Raw genomic sequence first — 20,227 nt, forward strand, 5'->3', positions numbered from 1 at the left:
CTCATATTCCGTAGCAGACAAGAAAGCGCTGCCCAAATGCTTCCCATGATTATTACGCTTGACGATTTCTCAATAGCTTATTGCACCTTCACCCCGTCCACAGTTATACCCGGAGTTGCTCTCGCGCTTGGTGAACCCACCCACTTCTCCGGATTGCGGTTGTATATCGGCCAGGGCGGGACAACGACGAAAGCTGTGAACAGTGTGCCTGCTAAACCAGTCCATAGCGTAAGGTGGATGTCCTTGTAGATGTATCCGATGAGGAAGCTGGCGATCTAGAGCGGATACAACAATCGTTAGTTTCGGTAATACAAGACTCAATATTCGTGCAACATACCCCTGAGATAACCAGCAAGACGGTCGATAGTAGCTCTGCTAGACGTTGGCCGTGGAAGTCCTGTTATCGAGATCTTGTTAGCTTGGATCGTCCAGACGCGGAGCAATGTTCATGAATGGGGACGGTGCGGCGGGGCGTACGATTGTGCCTTCAACGGCATCCTGAATAGGTGCAAGTAATTCATCCATGATTAAATCAATTTAATCAGATTCGAGGTCAACACGCCGGGTTCGAGCGTCCCTTGATCGATGACGGGCGGCTTATCGCAATGGTGTCATTTGTCTTCTGCCACATCGGACCGCCTTGCTCTCTACATTGTACACGGCATTCGTCCATAACTTTGATTCATTCCGAATGTCCTCGACTGGGTTGTCCCTTGAAGTTTAATCATTACGTGGTTGATCATGATTTCATTCCATGTCATCTGCCATCTATCTCTAGACCCCCCCCCCCCCCCCAAAAAAAAAAACAGATCACCCGAGCTGGAGGACTGCTGGGAAACTGGCCCCGAGAAACTCGGCCTGCGATCGTGTACCAGTGTACAAGACCCTGTAAATCCAAACGTAACCCGGACCCTAGTTGCCGTGTCGGAAGGTTCACATGCACCCTGCAATGCGAGAAAGCAAGGAGCGGTGAAAACGAGATCTTGCATGACCCATGTGGCGGTTAGAGAAGAAATCTTCCTTCCCATATCCAGCCAGATACAGGTTCCCCTCGGGTCCCAATGCTCCAATGCTGCCGACACGTGCTTATATGTCAAGCACGGCGAACTGCTGACCCGCTGGCAATAGTGTTATGACGACACAAAAGCCCCCGGCTTTAGATATAGGTGACAGTTGCGCCATCCTGGGCGGGCTCCAGCAGCTTCCATTGGCACGAGATATCATTGGAAGCGAACTGTGCGATAATGCGGTCAGCAATCTCGGTGAAGCGATCCGTGGCCAGTGCCAGGATGGTAGGTCCTGCACCGGAGAGACAGATTCCTAGCAGACCGGGTTGAGTGGCAGGGGTCATGAATTGGAGAATCTCAGTCAAGCCTGGAATGAGCGTCTTGCGATACGGCTGGTGCACCTTATCCTGCATGGCGAGGAAGATCATATCAGGATCCGGTGGGGAACTTCCCAATGCCGCGGGGAGGAGTGCCGCGCGCTGGAGATTGAAGACCTAGCCGGGAGATTAGTCTGGAATTTTATAGTTGTAAACTGTGAATATTCACATACCACGTCTGCTCTTGAGTAGGTCTCCGGGAGTACATTACGAGCGTTGGCAGTAGGCACCACAAAATTAGGGATAATGGCAATGGCCTTGATCTCGGGAGCCCAATTGAACTTTCTGTAATGACCAATGGCCATTGGTGGCTCGGGGGGTCTGATTCCGGTGTCCACACCACCTGCCGGAGCAGGCAGGACTTCACTGAGAGGGATCTCTTTGCGTGCCACGTCCTCGGGCTTAAGCTCATTCAGATAGGTACCCACGAACCCACCGAAGAGGGAAGCAGCCACGTTATCCGGGTGCCGCTCTATTTGCACGTGTTAGTTAGATGTACGAGATACGAATCATATTTTCTTTTCTCTGGAGACTCAGATGAGGGGCACATAAAACACTCCGACCTACCAATCATCAAACAATAATCGAGTAACCGTTCCTTGCTCAAACCCAGCTTACCCACCTCATTGCCCAGCATGACACCGGCAACGACAGCGGTACCAGAGGAGCCCAGACCCCGGCCTAATGGGATGGGATTGACGATATGCACCTTGGTCTCGACGGGGAAGGCCCGCTGGTTATGACATCTGAGGACATACAGGGCTACACGGGTGATCAGATTGACTTCTGGGTCGAGACTGATCTGCTCAACACTCTTGCTCTGATCTTCATAGGTGATGGCGCAGTTGAAGGGGAGCTGGGATGAGGGTTTGGTCTCAACGGTGACGTGGAGATCCAGGTGGAGGGACAATGCCAGGCCGATGACATCGAATCCAGGGCCAATGTTGGCAGAGGAGCAAGGGATCTTGATCACAAAGGAAGTCATGGCTGACGACTATATTCCCGAGTGTGTACAGTACAAATGTACAAGATAGTCTTGATAGTCCGGTATGTGACTCTGAAACTCTTGGCACACCAAAAAATTTGGCCGACGTCGGATACGCAAGTGGAGCATTTTTTAACACATTGGGATTTCTTTTTTGTATTTAATTTGTGTTTATGGATATCAGATCTTGCATATATTGCATTGTTTCTTTACTTTATAAGTACTCCGTACTCTGTACTTACATTTTTAACATGGATTGTTCCACATAAGAAAAAGCGAAACATGAGAAAAAGGGGATAATTTTGCCGAGACAAAAAAAAGTGTTCTAGAGTCATATTATTCAGATAACCTGGAAATACGAAAAATGCCAAGGGTAACAAAAGATCCCATATGACATCTTTGACCTCGGGATTATGTGTATACGGAGGAATAGTATAGATAAAGCATCGACATTTCCAAGGCTGATATAAAATGCCTCAAGCGCCAGAGGGGGTAATCCCTAGTCAATAATAGGTCATTTTATAGTCTCATACTCTTCCCCCCATAGACCCTTTCCTTTATCTGCTGAAACGGGGCCCGCTTGGAAAATTTTTCACTAAGCTTTGTCTTCTTTCTACATATTAATATAGCTCTAGCCCCCTTCTTCTCTCCTATATGCCCCTTAAAGGTTGCTTGTGGTTTTTATAGTCTTTTTTAATATCCGACCTTCTGGGCCGGAACCATCATCGACCCGTTAGGTCTTTGCCACTTCATTTTATACCTTTCCCGCCTTTCCCACTTTTTCTTCCCACTCCAACTTTACAATTCAACTAGAATTTTCAATTTCTGATCTCTTGTCAACAGAGTCGAGAGAATTCATTAACGTCAATTTTTCGCGAACCCTTCGCGCCTTCTAACAGCAACCCTGGAGCCACCAAGCTCCTCATCCGACCACTTCTTCAAGTTGGCGGGACTTCGCTACACCGAGGCCTCTCTCCTCCACCCTCTTGCAGGCCCTAAGTTCCGGGTCTTTGGCGGGGGCGACACCAGACCCCCCTAACTGGGTTTCAGCAACATCTTTATTGTGGCCGTCAGACGTTAGTCGGTAACGCCAGGCCCTCGTGAAGGGTCTGGCTTATGGATGGAGGGCCGTCACCCTTGAACGAACCTCTTACCGGCTTGCGTCTGCTCCGGCCGTCGTGCTATCAAAGAGCAACTATAACCAAAACCAAAACACGCAAATATCCGCCAATCTGGCGCCCTAATCGCTTTCGTCAAATTCTCATATACTGAGAGCTCACCATGTCTGAGTCTCCCAGATCCGAGAGGTACATGTACCTGACTAGGTACAGTACCCCGGTACCCGAACTGGATGATCACCGCCTCCAGATGCAGACGCCTCCACGCATTGAAGGCCCAGTCGAGCGTGCTTACAGTCCGCGCGACACCACTCAAGGTCCTGAGATGCTCGATCGTCCAGACCTTCTCAGTGCGCAAGATGCCAGAAGAGACGGTCCAATTCCCCGAGACTTCGAAAATTCCGCGGACGACGATCGTTCGCTGAATGAGTTGAATGGACTCGCTCGGCGGTTCTCAGTCGACCCTAACGGCACCTACCAAACCCCTCGTCGCATCAGCATTGTGAACCCGGATCTCGTCAACAATGACGGCGCCTCGTCCGTGTCCGCTCGATCATCCTCTCCTCCCAATTCAGTCGAAGCTTTTGCCGACCCTCGTCGCCGTGAACGCGCCAATACCCTGGACAGCCATGCACCTCCCGACCTGGAAGCTATTTTGCAACGCACCGTTTCAGGTGGTACCCACAACCGACGCCCAACTTTCAGCAACGCCAGTGTCATCCGCCCTCAGTTGGGGGATGTGCCATTCGACACGACAGAGGAGGCCTGCTTCGATGAGCCAGGCCGTATTCCCGTCATCGATTACGAGGAACTCGAGGAGTTTGTGGCTCTGAATCCGAGCACCAAGGTCGGCGATGGCATTCGCCGCAAGCACAGCATGAGCTCGCAGGGCAAGAGGCCCCGCATTTTTTATGACCTCCGCCCCGGCGCTGAAAGCCCTGAGTTGGGTGCACTTAACAGGACTAGCTCGTCTGATACACTGAGTGAAGATGAAAAGAAGAAGGCCGAGGTTACAAACGAAAAGGAGCAGCTTAAAGCATCCCAGAGTACAAGCCAGCGCTCTCGTTTTGGCTTCTTTTCGTCCGAGGCTCAAAGCACAGTGCATGCTGCCGATTTGGGAGATCTGGTGCTCCCTGGCGAGACCTTCCGAGATCTTTTCGAGCTTGGACCCGAGGGAGGTGTGTGGTGGTTGGATGTGGTCAACCCCACTGACGAGGAATTGGGAGCTATATCCCGGGCTTTCTCTATTCACCCGCTGACAACGGAGGATATTCAAACTCAGGAAGCCCGCGAGAAGGTTGAACTGTTCAAGCAGTACTACTTTGTCTGTTTCCGCACCTTCTTCCAAATGGACAAAACCAGCGAGGAATTCCTTGAGCCTGTCAATTTCTACATGGTTGTCTTCCGAGACGGTGTCCTCACTTTCTCCTTTGAGGACAACCCTCACGCATCCAATGTTCGGAAACGTATTGGAAAGCTGAGAGACTATGTGTCTCTCAGTAGTGATTGGATTTGTTACGCCATGATCGACGATATCGTGGATAGCTTCGGCCCCGTCATTCGTGATGTGGAATTGGAGTCCGAAGCGATCGAAGACCATGTGTTCATCGCCCGGGTTGACGATTTCGAATCGTTCCTCCCTCGCATTGGAGGCCTACGTAAGAAGGTCATGAGTTTGATGCGCCTTCTAGGAGGCAAAGCCGACGTCATTCGTGGATTCTCCAAGCGCTGTAACGAGCAGTACTCGGTTACTCCCCGTGGTGATATTGGTCTTTACCTCGGCGATATTCAGGATCACGTTGTGACCATGATGTCGAACTTGGCGCATTTTGAAAAGATGCTCAGCCGGTCTCATACCAATTACTTGGCTCAACTGAATGTCACCAATTTGGTGTTGGGAAACCACGTCAATAAGGTTCTTAGCAAGGTCACTCTGATTGCTACTATTCTGGTCCCCATGAACCTGATCTGTGGTCTGTTCGGTATGAACGTAGAAGTTCCCGGCGCCCACACGCAGGGATTGACCTGGTGGTTCGGCATTCTTGGAGTCATGGCAGGTATTGTCATTGTGAGCATTGGCCTTGCCCGCTGGCAGAGGCTGGTTTGAACTTTTTTTTAATTGTTGGCTATGTTGACCTGCCATCAATCCTTGACTTTTTTTTCTTTTATTCTACATTTTGCGTGTTGTTTGACTATGATCGTCTACTTTATCCCTTTTTTTGTTGGTTATAAATACAATATTTATTCGATAGAATATAATTTTCATATTCCTCCAAATGACATGCTCAGAATGCTCATCTCTAGCATTTAAAATGTGGCTTTGCACCTGAATACACAGCAGATGCCACTGGAATGGTTAACACTCCAAACATGGACTGGATGACCTGAATGGCTTTATACCACTACTCGTTGTGTTAGTACTTGGCTCGCATGGTCTGACTCCTGGTTGACCCATACAATATAGGGCTGTAGTTTGGATATTTTGGGAGCTTGAAATGGTAACCGGGCGGTAGTTGGGTAGGTAGTTAGATCATGATCTAGGAGAAGATAACCAGCGTAGTGTAGAAACCCACAAGCCAGAGGACCCATCTTGAGCGGCTGGTTTCGGTGGCTGTTTAGTTCGGAGCATGAATTTTAGTTGACACAGGGGTATATCGGCTATATGCGTTTGAAGGCAAGTTGAGCAGGCCGAATTGAAGGCCCAGAGATGTTTCCGGGGTATGCCCCGCGTAAATCCTCGACCTTAGGGAAAGTGAGGCTAAGGCTGAGGTCGTGTACAGCCATGATCGGCGTACTGAGGCAGTGCATATGAGCACCTTACATACACGCCATAGTTAGAGCTGCCCCAGTGGTCTAGGCCGTCTGACCAGTTTTCCCTTCATCTGCGTTCTCGAGTGCAGGGCTGTCCATGCAGGAGATTAGCATCCTGATTAGAATATCCTCAACCTCAACATAGTTTACTCAGAGAGCCTGGCACTGAGCGACCTCAGAAAAGCGGTAGCAACTAAGATAGGAAAGCCGCGGTAGATAAAATATGGTGTCTTACGCGCGGTCCTACGTGTTCTAAATAAGGCAGCAAGGCAGCCAAATTGATAAGACTGGCATTTCCACGATAGCCGGTCTCATCTAAACAACTCTCACGTCGACTACATGCAGCCGTTGATTTGGCCTCCAGGAAGAGGTTTACAGCTGGTGTATACCACCGCTTGCCCGTGATATCTTTACGCGCCAACTTCAACTCTGCCCATAGGCTGTGCAGCGACACCCTCCCCTCCGTCCTTCCATGCGACGTCAATACAACGCGCTGCAGTGCTATCTTACTGCAACGATTAGCGCGATCTTCCTTCTTTTCGCACTTACCTGCGACTTCGCCTATGCCGACACCCCCCATGGCCTGGATACAGAGAACACCCTGACCCTCCGAGGGGCGGTTCCCAGCGATGGGGCGGGACTCCCACTTGCGCTGGACTCGTTCAATGGGCTGGAACTTCGTGACAGTGTCGACGAAGATGGCGAGTCGAATGGGCTGGAGCTCGTGCGCAGATACCCTAATGCCGCGAAAGCATTAGGCAACAACCAGTTCGCGCAGGGCGAGCTCAACATCGGCGATGTCCAATGGTTCTACCTGCCCAGTGATGTGGTGAACGGCAAGCACGACCCCGAAGGCACGGGTCTTCCTGCATATATGAATGGTACGGCTAAAGATAGCCATCACTCGACCCGTGAGCTACGGAAACGAGACGAGGACTTCTCGAAGCGAGCGATGACGACAGTGTACTTATCGCTCACGACCTGCCAAAAACCCCTTGCCAACAAAACCAGCCCAGAAAACGAATTTCCACAGTTGCAAATGTATGTGTCGAATTCTCAGAAACTGGAACAGCCCGGACCGGGCAAAGACGACTCGAAGCAGGAGATACACACTGCCGTTGGCGGGTATTTGGGAATCACCATTGACACGGACACCGACGTCTTCATCGGCGTCGCTGCGCCGAATTCAACCGACTACATGGGAAGTTACAAGTACCAGATCGCAGCATCCATCGATGACTTTTTCCACAATATCGTGGAAGATGATCCAAATCTGTTATTCATCGACGCAGACGTGTCAGCCGCGCTGCTGGTAACGAACAACCTAACCCATTCCGAGAGTAACACCACAAATTACAAGCAATGGATGAACCTCGTCCCACCATTTACCATGTTTGCCCATAACATCAACGATACAGCACTTCAGGGTTTGGAGAAATCGTTCTGCGCCCTCGATGAGCTTTCGCAGATGGGTCGAATCAGTAACTCAACCGAGGTTGGCATGACCAGTCGCGGACTTGGAAATAAGCCCAAAGAACAGTTCTATATTACTGGACTGAACCAGAGTTCCTCGTACAGTGGTCTTCTGGCCATGATTGGCAATTCGACCGCGTCCGGGAATGGCATCATCGGCGGCGGCGGCAAGGTATGGAAACCGATGAGCTTTACGACCAAAACAGGTGAGCAACCCCAAACAACCCATATAAAAAAAGTAATCCCATCTAACGATCTTCTAGATAACAACTGCGCCGTACTATTCAACCTAACCTTCTGCTCAGAAGTCGCATACGCAGTCCCCTCAAACCCTGACTTAAGCGTCGACGAGCTCCGCACAATCTACGACGACCACGCCGCCGCCTACTACCAGAACTTCAGTTATTCCCTGCAACAAATCCAATGCAACGCAACCCAAGAATCAATGTTCTCCCTCGCCGTCGACTGCGACGACTGCGCAAGAGCCTACAAAGAATGGCTTTGCGTCGTCACAATCCCCCGCTGCGCGGACTACAGTCACCCCAAGAATTTCACGCACGTCCGTAACGCAGGCCAGGCTTTCATCAATGGCTCTTCCTTGCCGGATGACAGTCCCTACCGCAAATCCGTGGCGATGAATTCATCCCGCAATCCTATCATCGATGAGAAGATCAAACCTGGTCCCTATAATGAGATCCTGCCTTGTCGGGATATCTGTCATACCCTTGTTAAGAGTTGTCCGTCTGCACTTGGCTTCGGGTGTCCTGAGGGCTTGATGATGAATTCTTCCTACGGCTCTCGGGATGGTGATGTTACTTGCTCTTTTCTTGGAGCTGCGTATCATCTGAATCTTGGGGTGAAGCTGGGTGCTTGGGGTTGGTTTAGTTTGGTGGTTATGGGGGTGATGTATTTGATGTAGATACATACATGTAGGTATATCAATATTTACTTCTAAATAACAAGAACTCGATCTAGTAATTGTATACACTTATTTTCTACCTATTTTATACTCATCACCATTCCAACTCTTTCTTCTTCCCCAATTTCTCTTCTTTCTTTTCACTCTTCTTCAAAACGCCTTCCCCTTCTTCAATACCCCAATCCCCCCATCTCTCCCTCCAAATTCCAATCTCTTGCTTCCACAAATCCCTTACACAAGGATCACACGAACTCCCACAGCAATCACCCAGTCCTGGTGGAGGTGGAGGGTCATTGTATGCTCGCTCTCCTGCGCGGAGAAGTTGTTTTGTGCGGGTTTTTGTTAAACGGGTCTTGTAGAGGATTTTGTAGAGAGGTGTTTCTTCGGGCGTGTAATATGGTACTGGGGTTGGCTGTGTGGTTGAGTCTGAGATTGGGGTTTCGATTGATATTTTAGTTGGATTTTTGGTCTCTTTTTCTTTTTCTTTTTCGTTGTTGCTTGGAGACGGGCTTGAGAAAGAGAATGGGGAGAGGAGACTTGAGAGTAGGTTCGCTGGAGAGTAGATTGAAGATTGGGATGTGTCTTTCTCTTTCTCTTCGGATGTTGATGTCTCTGTTTGTGGAATGGTCTCTTTGGCTGAGATATTTCCAGATGCAGTAGCAGATGTTGCTGCCAATGGAGCAGTCTGGCTCTCTGATGTCTCGATGCTCATTTTGATATACCAAATATAGAGATCAAATACAAGCAATTTGAATCATAGACCAATGTAGTCTCAAATCAGAATCTGTTCTCTCGTTAGTAACGTTTCAGAAATTTATAGAGCAAACCCACACAAGTTCTACACCAAATCTCGACTTCCAAAGATCCCGTTCCGCAAGGATGTATGATATTTATGGGCATGTCGTTGCAATAAAAAGCCGAAGAAGTACCGGGACCGGATAAGAACTGTTTTCGTGGTTCCTGTTCGTTCCGATGTCCCACTCTATGAACTCATGTCTATATTGCTTGAACTGCTACTGCTATATTCATGCTCATACTATGCAAAATTGACTAAAAATGGGATATACCCGCATATGTGATTGTTTCCGGAGAAGAATAATATGCAATAATGAAACGCCGTTGGAGTCTATCAGTTCCGTGGTATCATGCAGCTAGAAAATAATAAAAACAAAGTCATAAGCCACCATCACTTGCGCTTCGGCGTAGGAGTCCAAATATTCCCCAGTCCAGACTTCCTCTCTCCAGACCTCGGCGTACCCCCAACCTGCTGTAACAGCTTGTGCGCTGCAGGGGTAAGCATCTTTCCCTGATGTCCTCCACCAGATACAGAGCCCCTACTAGAGCCAGGCCCGGGCGTAGACCGAGACCCAAAGTCCAAGCGAGGACTACTAGCAAAACGCGGCGTCAATGAGACAGGCGTCTTCGTGACACGAGCGGCCTTTTCAGCACGCTTGTTTCGTGCCACACGGTCGACCATACGGTGGTGCAGGGCTTCGCGCTTGCGAGTCTCGCCAAGTTGGAACGGATTTGGCTTTTCAGAGGTCGGCCCGAGGAGGCGCCAGTCGGCTTCCATGTCGTCAGTTTTGGAGCTGGAGCCATATGTGAAGTCAGGCTCGGGCTCGTCTTCGTCGACGAAGGCGTATCCGTTGACCCTCGGGGTTTCGCTTCCTGCGAAAGCGGATGCAGCTTCGGACTCGCTGAGACGCGGACGGCCGGCGATGGCGTCTTGGATAGCGGATAGCGAGGGTGAAGGGGGCACGGCGCTGGCGGCGTCCGCTGCTGCTGCGGCATGTGGGTCTAGAAGTCTGGTATTTTGGTAGAGAGTCCGCTTGAGGCCGGCTCGGGATGTCATTTCTGCTTTCTGCGGGAGTGTCTCGTGGGTATCCTCAACCGAAGAGGGGAGGAACATGAGGGTGTTGTCTGGTCGGATTTTCCACGTGTCTGGATTTGCGGGGCGGGCATCTAGGTCTGTTTTAATGGCAGGCTGGGCAAGCTCATCTCGTTTGATAAGGCCCATTTCCGGGTTTCCGCCTTGAGCTGTGATGCGCTTGATCTCTTGTTGGTGGTGTGCAATCTGTCGGGCAGAGGGAATTTTATTCCCGCTCCAAAGCCAGGGATATTTCTCCCGTCGCTTTTCATTCTGCTTGTCCAGGACTTTGTTGAAGGACTCGTTGTCTTCGCTGGTATACTTTGCCTGGAAGGCGACCAGTCCCATATTCGATACATCGGGAATATGCCGGTCTTGCGATTCAGTTGCCGATGTGGAGGTCGATATGACAGACATGGGGGTGTCGCCTCCCCAGCCATGCGGAGTGTCACCCGGCTGTCCAGGCGGGAAATGCTGTGGTGTGCTCGGGACCGATGCATAGTCTGACTTTCGCCTTACATTCGACCCTGGGGTGGGCGTGCGCATGACGCCTGCCAACTTCTTCTTCGAACTTGCGATCCATGCTTTATCCTTTGATTCAAGGGCTTCCAGGTACTCTTGTTTCATCTGTGTCTCGAGTAATCCCGGAAAGAAGTCGCGGGCGATAATGTGGGACAAAGTGCTGGTGTAAACATCTTCATCAAGGACAGTCGCGGGACGTTTGATTCGCTTCGGAGGCGGCGGAGGGGGCATAAGCTGGCCAGCAGATTGCTTGACCAGCTCCTGCGAAGGAGGAGACGCCATATTTGTAGAGGAAAGGCTTGAGGGAATAAGGAAAGAGAGATGCCTGAGTGGCGATAAGACGGATAAGGTCATATGATTTTGATCTAACCGCTTTAGGAAAGCATACTTCAGACGCCACTTGCATAGATCATACCTAGGTATGAGCTAGGGTATACATACATACATACATGTAGTATGTATGTATTGATCTTACAGTCATAAGCTTTATAGACAAGGCTTATTTTCAGATTTGGTATACAATCGTCTTACCTTTCGATAGTCGGAACCCACCCAGCCCTCCAGCTCTGTCCTCGTCAGATGTATGCCACAAAATCATTTCATAGATACTTATTCATAGATCTAGATATAAATAGCCATGGCTTATTCTTAGCTACTATTTCGTATATAGGTATATAAGTATAGATTAGACTTCCAAGATAGCCTTCATATTGGTGTTAAGCCTCTTCGGGACTACAAAAGTCATCATATTTACTCATAACCGTGAGTTATAAACTTCTTACACTTGGAATGCTCTTCAACCCTTTTATTTCTTCTAACTACTGATATCCTTTTGCTTATTTGGCTTATCATCATTATCTACATGGCTGCACTATATACCACAATGTTGGACTCGATGAGAGCGAATCCTCCTAGCATCAAGCAAGCTCTCAAGAACATTCCTATCGCGCCCCTTCCTTGGCCCCAAGATATACGCCAATATCTGAAACCCATCTTTATTACATCTCCTACCACGAAAACTCCAGGACCAGATTTCCTAAGTGCCCTTCCTGTTGAGCTATTGCTATGTATAGCAGATTTTCTTCCCCTTGAGGATATCTACTGCGTCTCCCTTTGCAACTACCGACTTCTCGCAATATTCACAAACCGGAAGAAGCACCAAGACTTGGAACGAAATGCCCGGTTGTCTTTCTTACATCGGCTCGAACACGATCACCCACGCTACTTAGCTTGCTATGACTGCTCAATCCTTCATAATTTGAACGGTATATCAGAGCGCTTTGAGATAGCACACCCGACGCATACCTTTCCATACCCGCCTCGTGTTGACTGTGTACGTGCATCTGAGCATCATTCACGGTATCATTTGTCGATGATTATACATAACGATATTCCCGATACACTGTCTCATTATAGGTTACATTTTTCTCATCTTCACCTTGCTATGAGACGATTCTACTGCGGTCCCCAATACGGGATTAGCACGGGTGCACTGTCCTTCACCGAAGTGAGAGATGACTTTTGTTGGGGAGACAGAGTCGCCAGACCGACTACTCTATTTTCGATTGAGGCACAGATATGCCCTAAGCCACCGAGCTTGTTGTTGCGTATTCAGGATATTATGTCTACGAGGAGCATAGCATCGACCGCCCAAGACGAATACTATTGTGATGTGGAACAAGAGTACTTTGCAACTTTCCGAGTTTGCAAACACCACTCGGAAGGATTTTGGATGCAATATATTACTCATGACGCATATCCCGCCCATTTTCATTCGAACTGCGGCAGTTGCAACACCGACATTGATATTGAACTGTTCAAAAACCGACCAGATGGTCATGTCACCATAGTGATGACGAGATGGATCAACCTAGGACCCGGTCTCAGCTCAGATGATCCCCGATGGAGTGTTAACGCAGGAGAAAGGTCATGGGACGAGCCTGAAGTTTTCAAACTAGATTCGAAGTACATGGAATTGAGTCCCCGACATACCTTCGAAGCCCTTACCGATACCTCGCTTGGGAATTTTACTTATCGAAATCTCTCCTACCTCGAAAACCGGAGATATGAAAACGTGATGGTACCAATCCCCAGGAGTGAGCCTCCTTCCTGGGGGTTGTGGAATGGGGCAGCTGTGCTTTGATTCCTGATGATATATGGCCTCGGTTTTAGCGACGAGAGAGATGAAACAGAGAAACAGAAAAACATGTACTAGTGCTGCTTGAAGATGTTATGTACTGAATGATTTTAATACTATGTTATCACAAGCAAGACATGACTACATACTTGACTTGCCACCTGCGTCCCTTCTTTCATATCTCCCCTTTAGCCAAGTGTAAACAACAGACACAAGGTTAGAAGCAACGAAGTCTCCCTGTCCCAAGGGTGATTCGCTACGGCCATCCTGATACACCCCATGCACCGGTCTAGTATAGGTCGTCTATCAGGTCTTTGATTCAAGGCCATCAATCTCATAGAAGGACCATGATAATACAAAGAATAATGAGCTACGCATGTTCTTCTTTACAATGGAGCTATTGCAAATTCCAATCAAACCATGGATGGTATTGGAGCAGATCAGCTCCTCTATAAGAATCAAAGTCTATAACAAGGCAAGAAAAAAACCAGAGACTAGCGAATGACCCAAAAACGAATTCCAAATTTCCTCCAAAAGATCCTTTTCCTTTTCCTCTTTTCTCTTTCCCAAATCGCCCTTCCAATACACCAGGCCAGTAAAAATTTCGCTATCGCTGAGAAATGCATCGAGGTGAAAGAATGACCACAGCTGAAACACGCAGAACAGAACATAAAAGAAAAACATATGGCTCACAGGCAAAGACAAGAAACATAAAACAAAGACAATAGGAAAACACAGATCGTGAACTCGTTGAGAGATGGATGAGAGTAGAGTCTATCAGGTGACAAAGCGAGAGTTGTGACCTCAGATAGATCATATGCAAGGGGGTGAAAAAAGGAAAATATCAACACAAAATAGGGGGTTGATGATAACGATAGTGACACTCAGTGAGCGGTTGTTGGGAAGAGAGAGTAAGAGGGTGAGCGAGCTTTCCTCCGGTTCGGGTTTCTGGCAGGAACAGGAGGCATAGGAACCTCGAATTTCATGGGTTGGGACTCAACCTCTGAAGTGGACTTGGCGCGGTCATGAAGTGACACGGGAAGATCCGCGCCCTCGAGACTCGTGCTACTGCCATTCTGTCGGAGGTGCGCCTCGGCCAGACTCTTGGTCTGGCGGTGGTGGGAGGAAGATGCAGGACGGGTGAGTGCCTCACCAGCTGTCATGCGGTCCGTTGGCATGAGTTCGCGGCTGCTGGACAAGCTATAGATGAGCTCTGGGACGCTGGTTGTCGTTGAGACGGAGGAGCGGTGCTTGCGCACGATGGAGGCTGCGCGGGAGAGCATCAGGCTCTCCTGTGAGTTGCACTTGCTAATCGGGGAGAAGCTGTTGCGTGGGGAGATGGGGCCCATCATGCCCTGCGAGAAGGGGAAATGGCGGTCTGATTCGCCATCAGTCGTCATGTACTCCTCGTACAATGGTTCTTGGGAGAGGTGTTTGCCCATTGATGGGAGGATCGAGGAACTGACGGGATGGAAATAGTCTGCGCCCCGCGCAATGAACTCCTGCTCAAAGTCTGTAGTTGAGGGGGTGGCGGCTGAGTGGGAGGGCATCGACTGGGCTGGACTGGGAGTCAGGTCTGGGGTTGGTAGGGCGGAGGTGCTCAGTGGGCTCGGCTGGAGCTGTCGGGTTCTTGGGGCGAGCCAGGGGCCCTCGCTGCAGGCTACACCAACTTGAGGGCGTGCTTCGTCCAGGGATGTGCGAGACCAATCGAAGTTGGAGGTGGACTCGGCTGCGTGCTCATAGCAGTAGTCGATGTCTGCGTCCCACGAGTCATACAGTTCATCCTCGTATGAGAAGTGCAGGCTGGCGATCGGCTCGGGGGTGTGACCTCCACCTGGGCGCGAGGGGTGTCCTGAAGATATTGCGGGAGAGTTGGCGAGCCCAGGGCCTCAGAGAACTTCCTGGAGAGCTCCTCGGCCACGTAGATTGACAATGGAGCTTTGCGCTCGCTGGTGCTGGGTGACTGAGCATCGGTTCGAGGTGGGCTGGTTTGAGAAGTTGAGCGAGAATGGGGGCAGCCCACGCTGGACTCAGAGCTGTCCCAGTACCGGGTTCCTTCCTCTTCCTCGGGGACATCTTCCAGATCATAGTGGCTGCTCATGGACGAGGTCCTGGCGCCATCCTCTGTGGGTTCGGGGCTGAAAAACCGGGTTGGCTGCACTGATTGGAGGTCGGGGTACGTCATCGCAGTCGACAAGCCCAGGATCTCATCAATGGCACGGGGTGCGGGCTCATCAGTCTCCGGTGGGGGGTTCTCTGGCACAAGAGGAGGTGGGGGAGTGGTGGGGCAGGACCGGGGATATCTGGAGACTGGCCGAGAGAAGTTCTCGTTGATGCGGGATTCTCGGCGTGTGTGGTGCCGGTGTGCTTTTGGAGAGGCCGGTGGGCTTACACTAGGCACATCAACCGTGGTAGCGGTTCCAAGCGCACGCAGGTCATCACTGGAGAAATTGCGGAAATGAATGTCCTCGGCGCGGATGCCTTTCAGACCGGTCTGGGGGCGTTGAGATGCTCGGATGGCCGAGAACTCCGTGACGAGGTCATTCTCACGGGTTTGATCCAAAGACTGGAACTGCGAGGGGTTGGTATGAGTCAAATGGTGGAAGTCAAAAGGATCAGAGATGATGCTTTTCAAGCGCTCGCCTATATCAATTCCCGGGGTCAATTGGGTCCACAATTTCAACTGTCCACTGAGCCGGCACACTTACTGTGATCGGTCTGGCGGGCACGACGGCCGAATATCTCTCTCTCGGGCCTAGCCTTCTCACGATCGACCTCATCTTCCTCGTCCAGCGTGGCGACAATGTTGATCTTGCTACCCTGTCGGCGCAGGATGCGGCTTCCCCGCGCCAAAAAGGACCGGGACGACTTGTCCTGCTTATCGGAGCGAAGCCCTAATGACGAGACGGCTCGCTCGTCAGATGCAATTGAACTATCTGTCGAGGTCATAGAGGAACCCGGTGAGCGGCGTGAAGAAGTCGAGGTGGTGGTATTGCTTCTTGAACGACCACGAAAGACGGAGATCCGTTTGGGGCTATTAGCGAGGGCAATGGACCTGGATCGGATATGTGCGGCATGTTCTGGGTACTCGTTGGAGGAGTTTGTTGACGGACGGTCGTCGTCGTCCCAGGTTTTAGCCATTGTAGAGGTCGACATGGTGGAAGTGAAGGAAAGAAACTACACCATGATAAGGGAAATCTGGAGATCTCCGCCGTCTACATAAAGCGAAAGTGGAAAGGAACGGTTCTCGAGTGGAACAGAGAGAGGTGCTGATGATAATAAATTAATAGAATACTCGATGACGGGGGCAATACAAGACAGTGGAGCCGCCTTCAGGGGTATTTATGGTATTTACTTTTCCTTTTCCTTTTTTTTTTCTTTTTCCATTATTAGTATATGATGTTATATCTTATTTTTGATCTATTTTCTGATCTATTATCTCTCTTTGTTTGAATTAGAGCGGTTACACCATGCACTCAGCCGGGTTTTTGTTCTATCATATTCTACTAGTACTAGTAGTAGTCTATACACAAACAATAATAAAGTAAATACAATACGTAATATTTGAACCAAGGTACATCCCCATGCCAAAGAATTCCCAGTGACACGGAGCCGAAACCCAAGTGCCCTAGTGGCATATACATCGAGCCAGGGGGTTGGTTCTGAACGTGCTGGGGACCCGCGTGTGGGGAAGATGAAAGGAGCTATACCTTGTTTAGAAAGTATCCGTCCGATACGTCCCGTTCTGGTTTTATTTTTATTTATTCTTTTCCTTTTCAGATTCCAAGAAAGGTTTTACCGTTAGCTTTGACCCGGACACGGGATACGAAGATATACGCGATCTGCCCTATAGATTGTTCTACAGGGCTAGAAAGCACATATGTAGGTACTATGTAGGTACTATGTAGGTATGTTGCACTCGTACTCCGTGCATATTATCCTAGTAAGAAGTGTCATTGGACAAGATATACATTTAAATATCCAATGGTAATATAGAACTCTTTCAATATTTTTTATTTCCTTACTGTACCAAGGTAGCAACGTGAGGAGCCCCCGTGGAGTGGAGAGAAGCCCTTATCACGATAAGTTGGGGCGCACAGTGGTCTTTCCTCTTAAGTACATATATATGGCACATAATAATCTCTTTCATTTCTTTGTGGGATAATATTCTTTCCCTATAATCTCTGCCTTGCATGAGGCCTGAGACCTATAAACGCCTCTTCCCTTCCCCGCGTATAGCGGAGCCTCGGTTCAACGGTTTCTAACTAATCCGGCCCTAAGACTGATTGAAAAGTAGGGCTTGGGAATAGATCGCAATCTACTTTCGGGTTCCGGCAGTGGGGTCCATAAGTTCATAATCACATTGTACTTCGTATTACCAGAGATTTATGGTATTATAGCCTAGGTATACATGTGCTATTGCACTCGGCATTTCTCTTTTACACTTCGACATCCCTGGGAAAAGGTGGACAAGGATCTCCATGCAAATTTGTTCCTGTGATCATACCTAACTGTAGGGTTAGAGCCTCGGGGACTGCCGGTCCCCTATCTCATGCAAATTGGAAGCGAACTTTCTTTTTTTTTTTTTGAAGCAAATGTAAAACACATACGGAGTAAAGAACTTCACACTACCTCGGGGATGCAAGTTGAAGCTGAAGAATGTGACTATCCGGGAACCACCGCGTCCTTACATTTTACCTGTCGGGGAGTTGCATTGTCTCAGGGCGGGGTATATTGTGCCTGGTATGTGCATACTAGTACTGTATCACCCTACGTTGTACTCCGTAGAGCATATAGAATTGCTATGTTATTGTAGCACATAATTACCTTTTACCGTTGTAGTGATTCGTATACATATTCTAATATTTCTACGTCAGGCAGCTTCCTATCTTGTGTGGAAGTGGACCTAAGGTCTGCAGCTAGCACCATTCGAAACAAGGGAGAGGAAAAGCAAAAAAAAATCTATTTCAGACAATATACCGCTAGTATCGAAGTGTAAAGTGGACTCCTGACGATCTCGTTGTCTAGAACATGTCCTGAGAACACTGTTCCTACATATTGTACCTGCGTAGTGCGGCTTTATATTCTTAATTGCTCACCCCGTCCACATGTTTGAACTATAGATCTACCCCCGAGGTTATACTATTATCCCCTTCCAGAAGGTCCAACTAAGCAGCACGTTCCTCATATCCGGCCGTTCGCGTCTATGATCGTCCACCGTCCCTGTTTATATTATAGGCCCAAGCGTCCCCGGTGTTCTTCCTCAGGCCAGATCTGCAGTACGGACTATGCCCGGAAATTGGAGTGTCGATTGTTGGATCTCTTTGTTTATTTTATTTTTTTGACACTTCGACAAAGGAAGATCAAATAGAGTAGGAGACTTTTAGGGTATGGAAAATTCAATTTAAATGGAGCCTCTATATAATTAAAAATGCGGCTTAGTATATATAATATAGATATAATATAGGGAGTAGGGGAGAATAGTGTGACATTCAAGGTTTGAAGGGACACATTCTAGAATATGAAACTTGACTCCTTTAACTTCACATGGCCCACGAACACGTTCCCATTCCGATCGACAGATCTAATTCCCCTGGGGAAGCTACTTCCCGAGGTCTTTTTTTTAATTTTACATTTACGCATATTGTATGTTGTATATCGGACTCCGTAAAGTCAATTGAAACTGTGTTCCGTCATTTTCCCGAGTCATTTTCCCGCTGGATCTGGTAATGCGCTATCACCTTAGGCTGAGCATCCAGCGGTCGCCTATCTGGGTAAAGTACATATGTATGAGCCCGGAACTATCGTGTGGAGAATGGATCAATCTAATATTGTAACTACGGAGTAGTATAGGGGGGACATCTGCCATCTTATTGAGACTGAGCCTATTAGACCGTATACCACTGATAGGCGCGCCGATTGTGTTAAATGCTACTCCGTACTATGTGCGACGATCCAGGGTGCCGATCTTGATGTAACCTGGCATTGTTCATTAGACTTTAAGTACATATTAGGGCATAGCAGGGATTAGCCGTGTTGGTATACAGGGACCTCCTTTCACGTTGCAAACATTTGTGATACATGTGACTTTCACGGCTGAGTTCTTCGGCATGACCAAATAGCGTACAAACATATGATAGACTATTGGGAATAGTTGTTCGGGCTTTGTCTACATCATATTCAAAGCTTCAGAAATGCGGTGAAATATTGAAGCCTAGACTTTCAATTTTCCAGCCACCAACACTTATAGATTAAAAGTGATAAGCCAAACCCATAAGGCCAGTTCTTTGTGCAATATATTTCGACTTTGAAATGCAGGAATCCATTCGAGTCCACTCGAATAGTTCATTGAGAGCTTGGACTGAGGATACCCTATCCAAGGATGCCCTTGTTATCTACTCTGTCTCCTTGTTACCAGATCCTAGCACTTAATAAATCCGATGGTATCATCACCGCCAACGTTAACAACACCAAGCCGATAACGTCAGAACCGAAGTCCTCGTAACCACCACGCTTGATAACTCTGATAATATCATTATGGCCCGCGTTGACCGCACAAAGCTGGCCGATAACATCCTCAGAATCAGACTTGATAAGACCAATGATCTTGTCACCGACATTAACGGCAATGCCGCCATCACCGCCCACCTCAGCCTTATTGGGGACAGAGACAGCAAGTGCCGTGGCCGTGAAACGGACGGGGGTGACAAAAGTCTAACGCATTTTTATATGGGTTCAAACTGGAGTGGTTGTTGGAGGCATGGACTGGACTCTGGTACGTTTGTACTCATCGATAGTAGGAGTAGCTTAATTCGAACTGGACAATCCTTTACTGCATGATATCCGATGTGCTCTAGGAGCTTAAGCACCAGCTTGGACTGTGTCTTACTTGGGTGGAGATGGTTCCTCGATCGATGGCGTATGCGTAGTTGCGATGTGGTGGTTGTCGATGTCCAATGAGGGTTACGGATTAACAGGTCCTGGTGACTGGCCTTTTCAACATGATCGTAC

At 48.8% G+C, this 20,227-nt stretch overlaps 8 protein-coding genes across 8 annotated transcripts; 2 read left to right on the forward strand and 6 right to left on the reverse strand.

The window, feature by feature from the left end:
• Positions 1 to 77: 77 nt before the first annotated feature.
• N7517_005633 (signal peptidase complex subunit 1) lies at positions 78 to 525 on the reverse strand (the record flags this gene model as incomplete). The annotated part of the gene is made up of 3 exons (XM_056723363.1): positions 78 to 275; positions 338 to 397; positions 478 to 525. The coding sequence occupies 3 exons, from the start codon at positions 523 to 525 to the stop codon at positions 78 to 80; spliced, it is 306 nt and encodes a 101-aa protein (XP_056579613.1).
• Positions 526 to 1,156: 631 nt separating this feature from the next.
• Positions 1,157 to 2,369, reverse strand: N7517_005634 (homoserine kinase; the record flags this gene model as incomplete). The annotated part of the gene is made up of 3 exons (XM_056723364.1): positions 1,157 to 1,501; positions 1,558 to 1,856; positions 1,952 to 2,369. 3 exons carry the CDS (start codon positions 2,367 to 2,369, stop codon positions 1,157 to 1,159), a joined length of 1,062 nt encoding a protein of 353 aa, XP_056579614.1.
• Positions 2,370 to 3,650: 1,281 nt separating this feature from the next.
• On the forward strand, positions 3,651 to 8,690 carry N7517_005635 (magnesium transporter CorA family protein; the record flags this gene model as incomplete). The annotated part of the gene is made up of 3 exons (XM_056723365.1): positions 3,651 to 5,588; positions 6,738 to 7,977; positions 8,035 to 8,690. 3 exons carry the CDS (start codon positions 3,651 to 3,653, stop codon positions 8,688 to 8,690), a joined length of 3,834 nt encoding a protein of 1,277 aa, XP_056579615.1.
• A 94-nt stretch (positions 8,691 to 8,784) lies between these two features.
• N7517_005636 (uncharacterized protein) lies at positions 8,785 to 9,402 on the reverse strand (the record flags this gene model as incomplete). Its single annotated transcript, XM_056723366.1, has 1 exon — positions 8,785 to 9,402. One exon carries the CDS (start codon positions 9,400 to 9,402, stop codon positions 8,785 to 8,787), a length of 618 nt encoding a protein of 205 aa, XP_056579616.1.
• A 474-nt stretch (positions 9,403 to 9,876) lies between these two features.
• N7517_005637 (splicing factor ESS-2 family protein) lies at positions 9,877 to 11,361 on the reverse strand (the record flags this gene model as incomplete). The annotated part of the gene is made up of 1 exon (XM_056723367.1): positions 9,877 to 11,361. The coding sequence occupies one exon, from the start codon at positions 11,359 to 11,361 to the stop codon at positions 9,877 to 9,879; it is 1,485 nt and encodes a 494-aa protein (XP_056579617.1).
• A 601-nt stretch (positions 11,362 to 11,962) lies between these two features.
• N7517_005638 (uncharacterized protein) lies at positions 11,963 to 13,222 on the forward strand (the record flags this gene model as incomplete). Its single annotated transcript, XM_056723368.1, has 2 exons — positions 11,963 to 12,438; positions 12,496 to 13,222. The coding sequence occupies 2 exons, from the start codon at positions 11,963 to 11,965 to the stop codon at positions 13,220 to 13,222; spliced, it is 1,203 nt and encodes a 400-aa protein (XP_056579618.1).
• An 878-nt stretch (positions 13,223 to 14,100) lies between these two features.
• N7517_005639 (uncharacterized protein) lies at positions 14,101 to 16,372 on the reverse strand (the record flags this gene model as incomplete). The annotated part of the gene is given in 3 exon segments (XM_056723369.1): positions 14,101 to 15,030; positions 15,045 to 15,859; positions 15,925 to 16,372. The coding sequence occupies 3 exon segments, from the start codon at positions 16,370 to 16,372 to the stop codon at positions 14,101 to 14,103; spliced, it is 2,193 nt and encodes a 730-aa protein (XP_056579619.1).
• Positions 16,373 to 19,627: 3,255 nt separating this feature from the next.
• N7517_005640 (uncharacterized protein) lies at positions 19,628 to 19,978 on the reverse strand (the record flags this gene model as incomplete). The annotated part of the gene is made up of 2 exons (XM_056723370.1): positions 19,628 to 19,930; positions 19,958 to 19,978. 2 exons carry the CDS (start codon positions 19,976 to 19,978, stop codon positions 19,628 to 19,630), a joined length of 324 nt encoding a protein of 107 aa, XP_056579620.1.
• Positions 19,979 to 20,227: the final 249 nt, after the last annotated feature.

This window comes from Penicillium concentricum (assembly GCF_028827145.1).
Source record: "Penicillium concentricum strain IBT 3081 chromosome Unknown utg000002l_segment0_segment0, whole genome shotgun sequence".
In the NCBI taxonomy this organism is placed as follows: Eukaryota; Fungi; Ascomycota; class Eurotiomycetes; order Eurotiales; family Aspergillaceae; genus Penicillium; species Penicillium concentricum.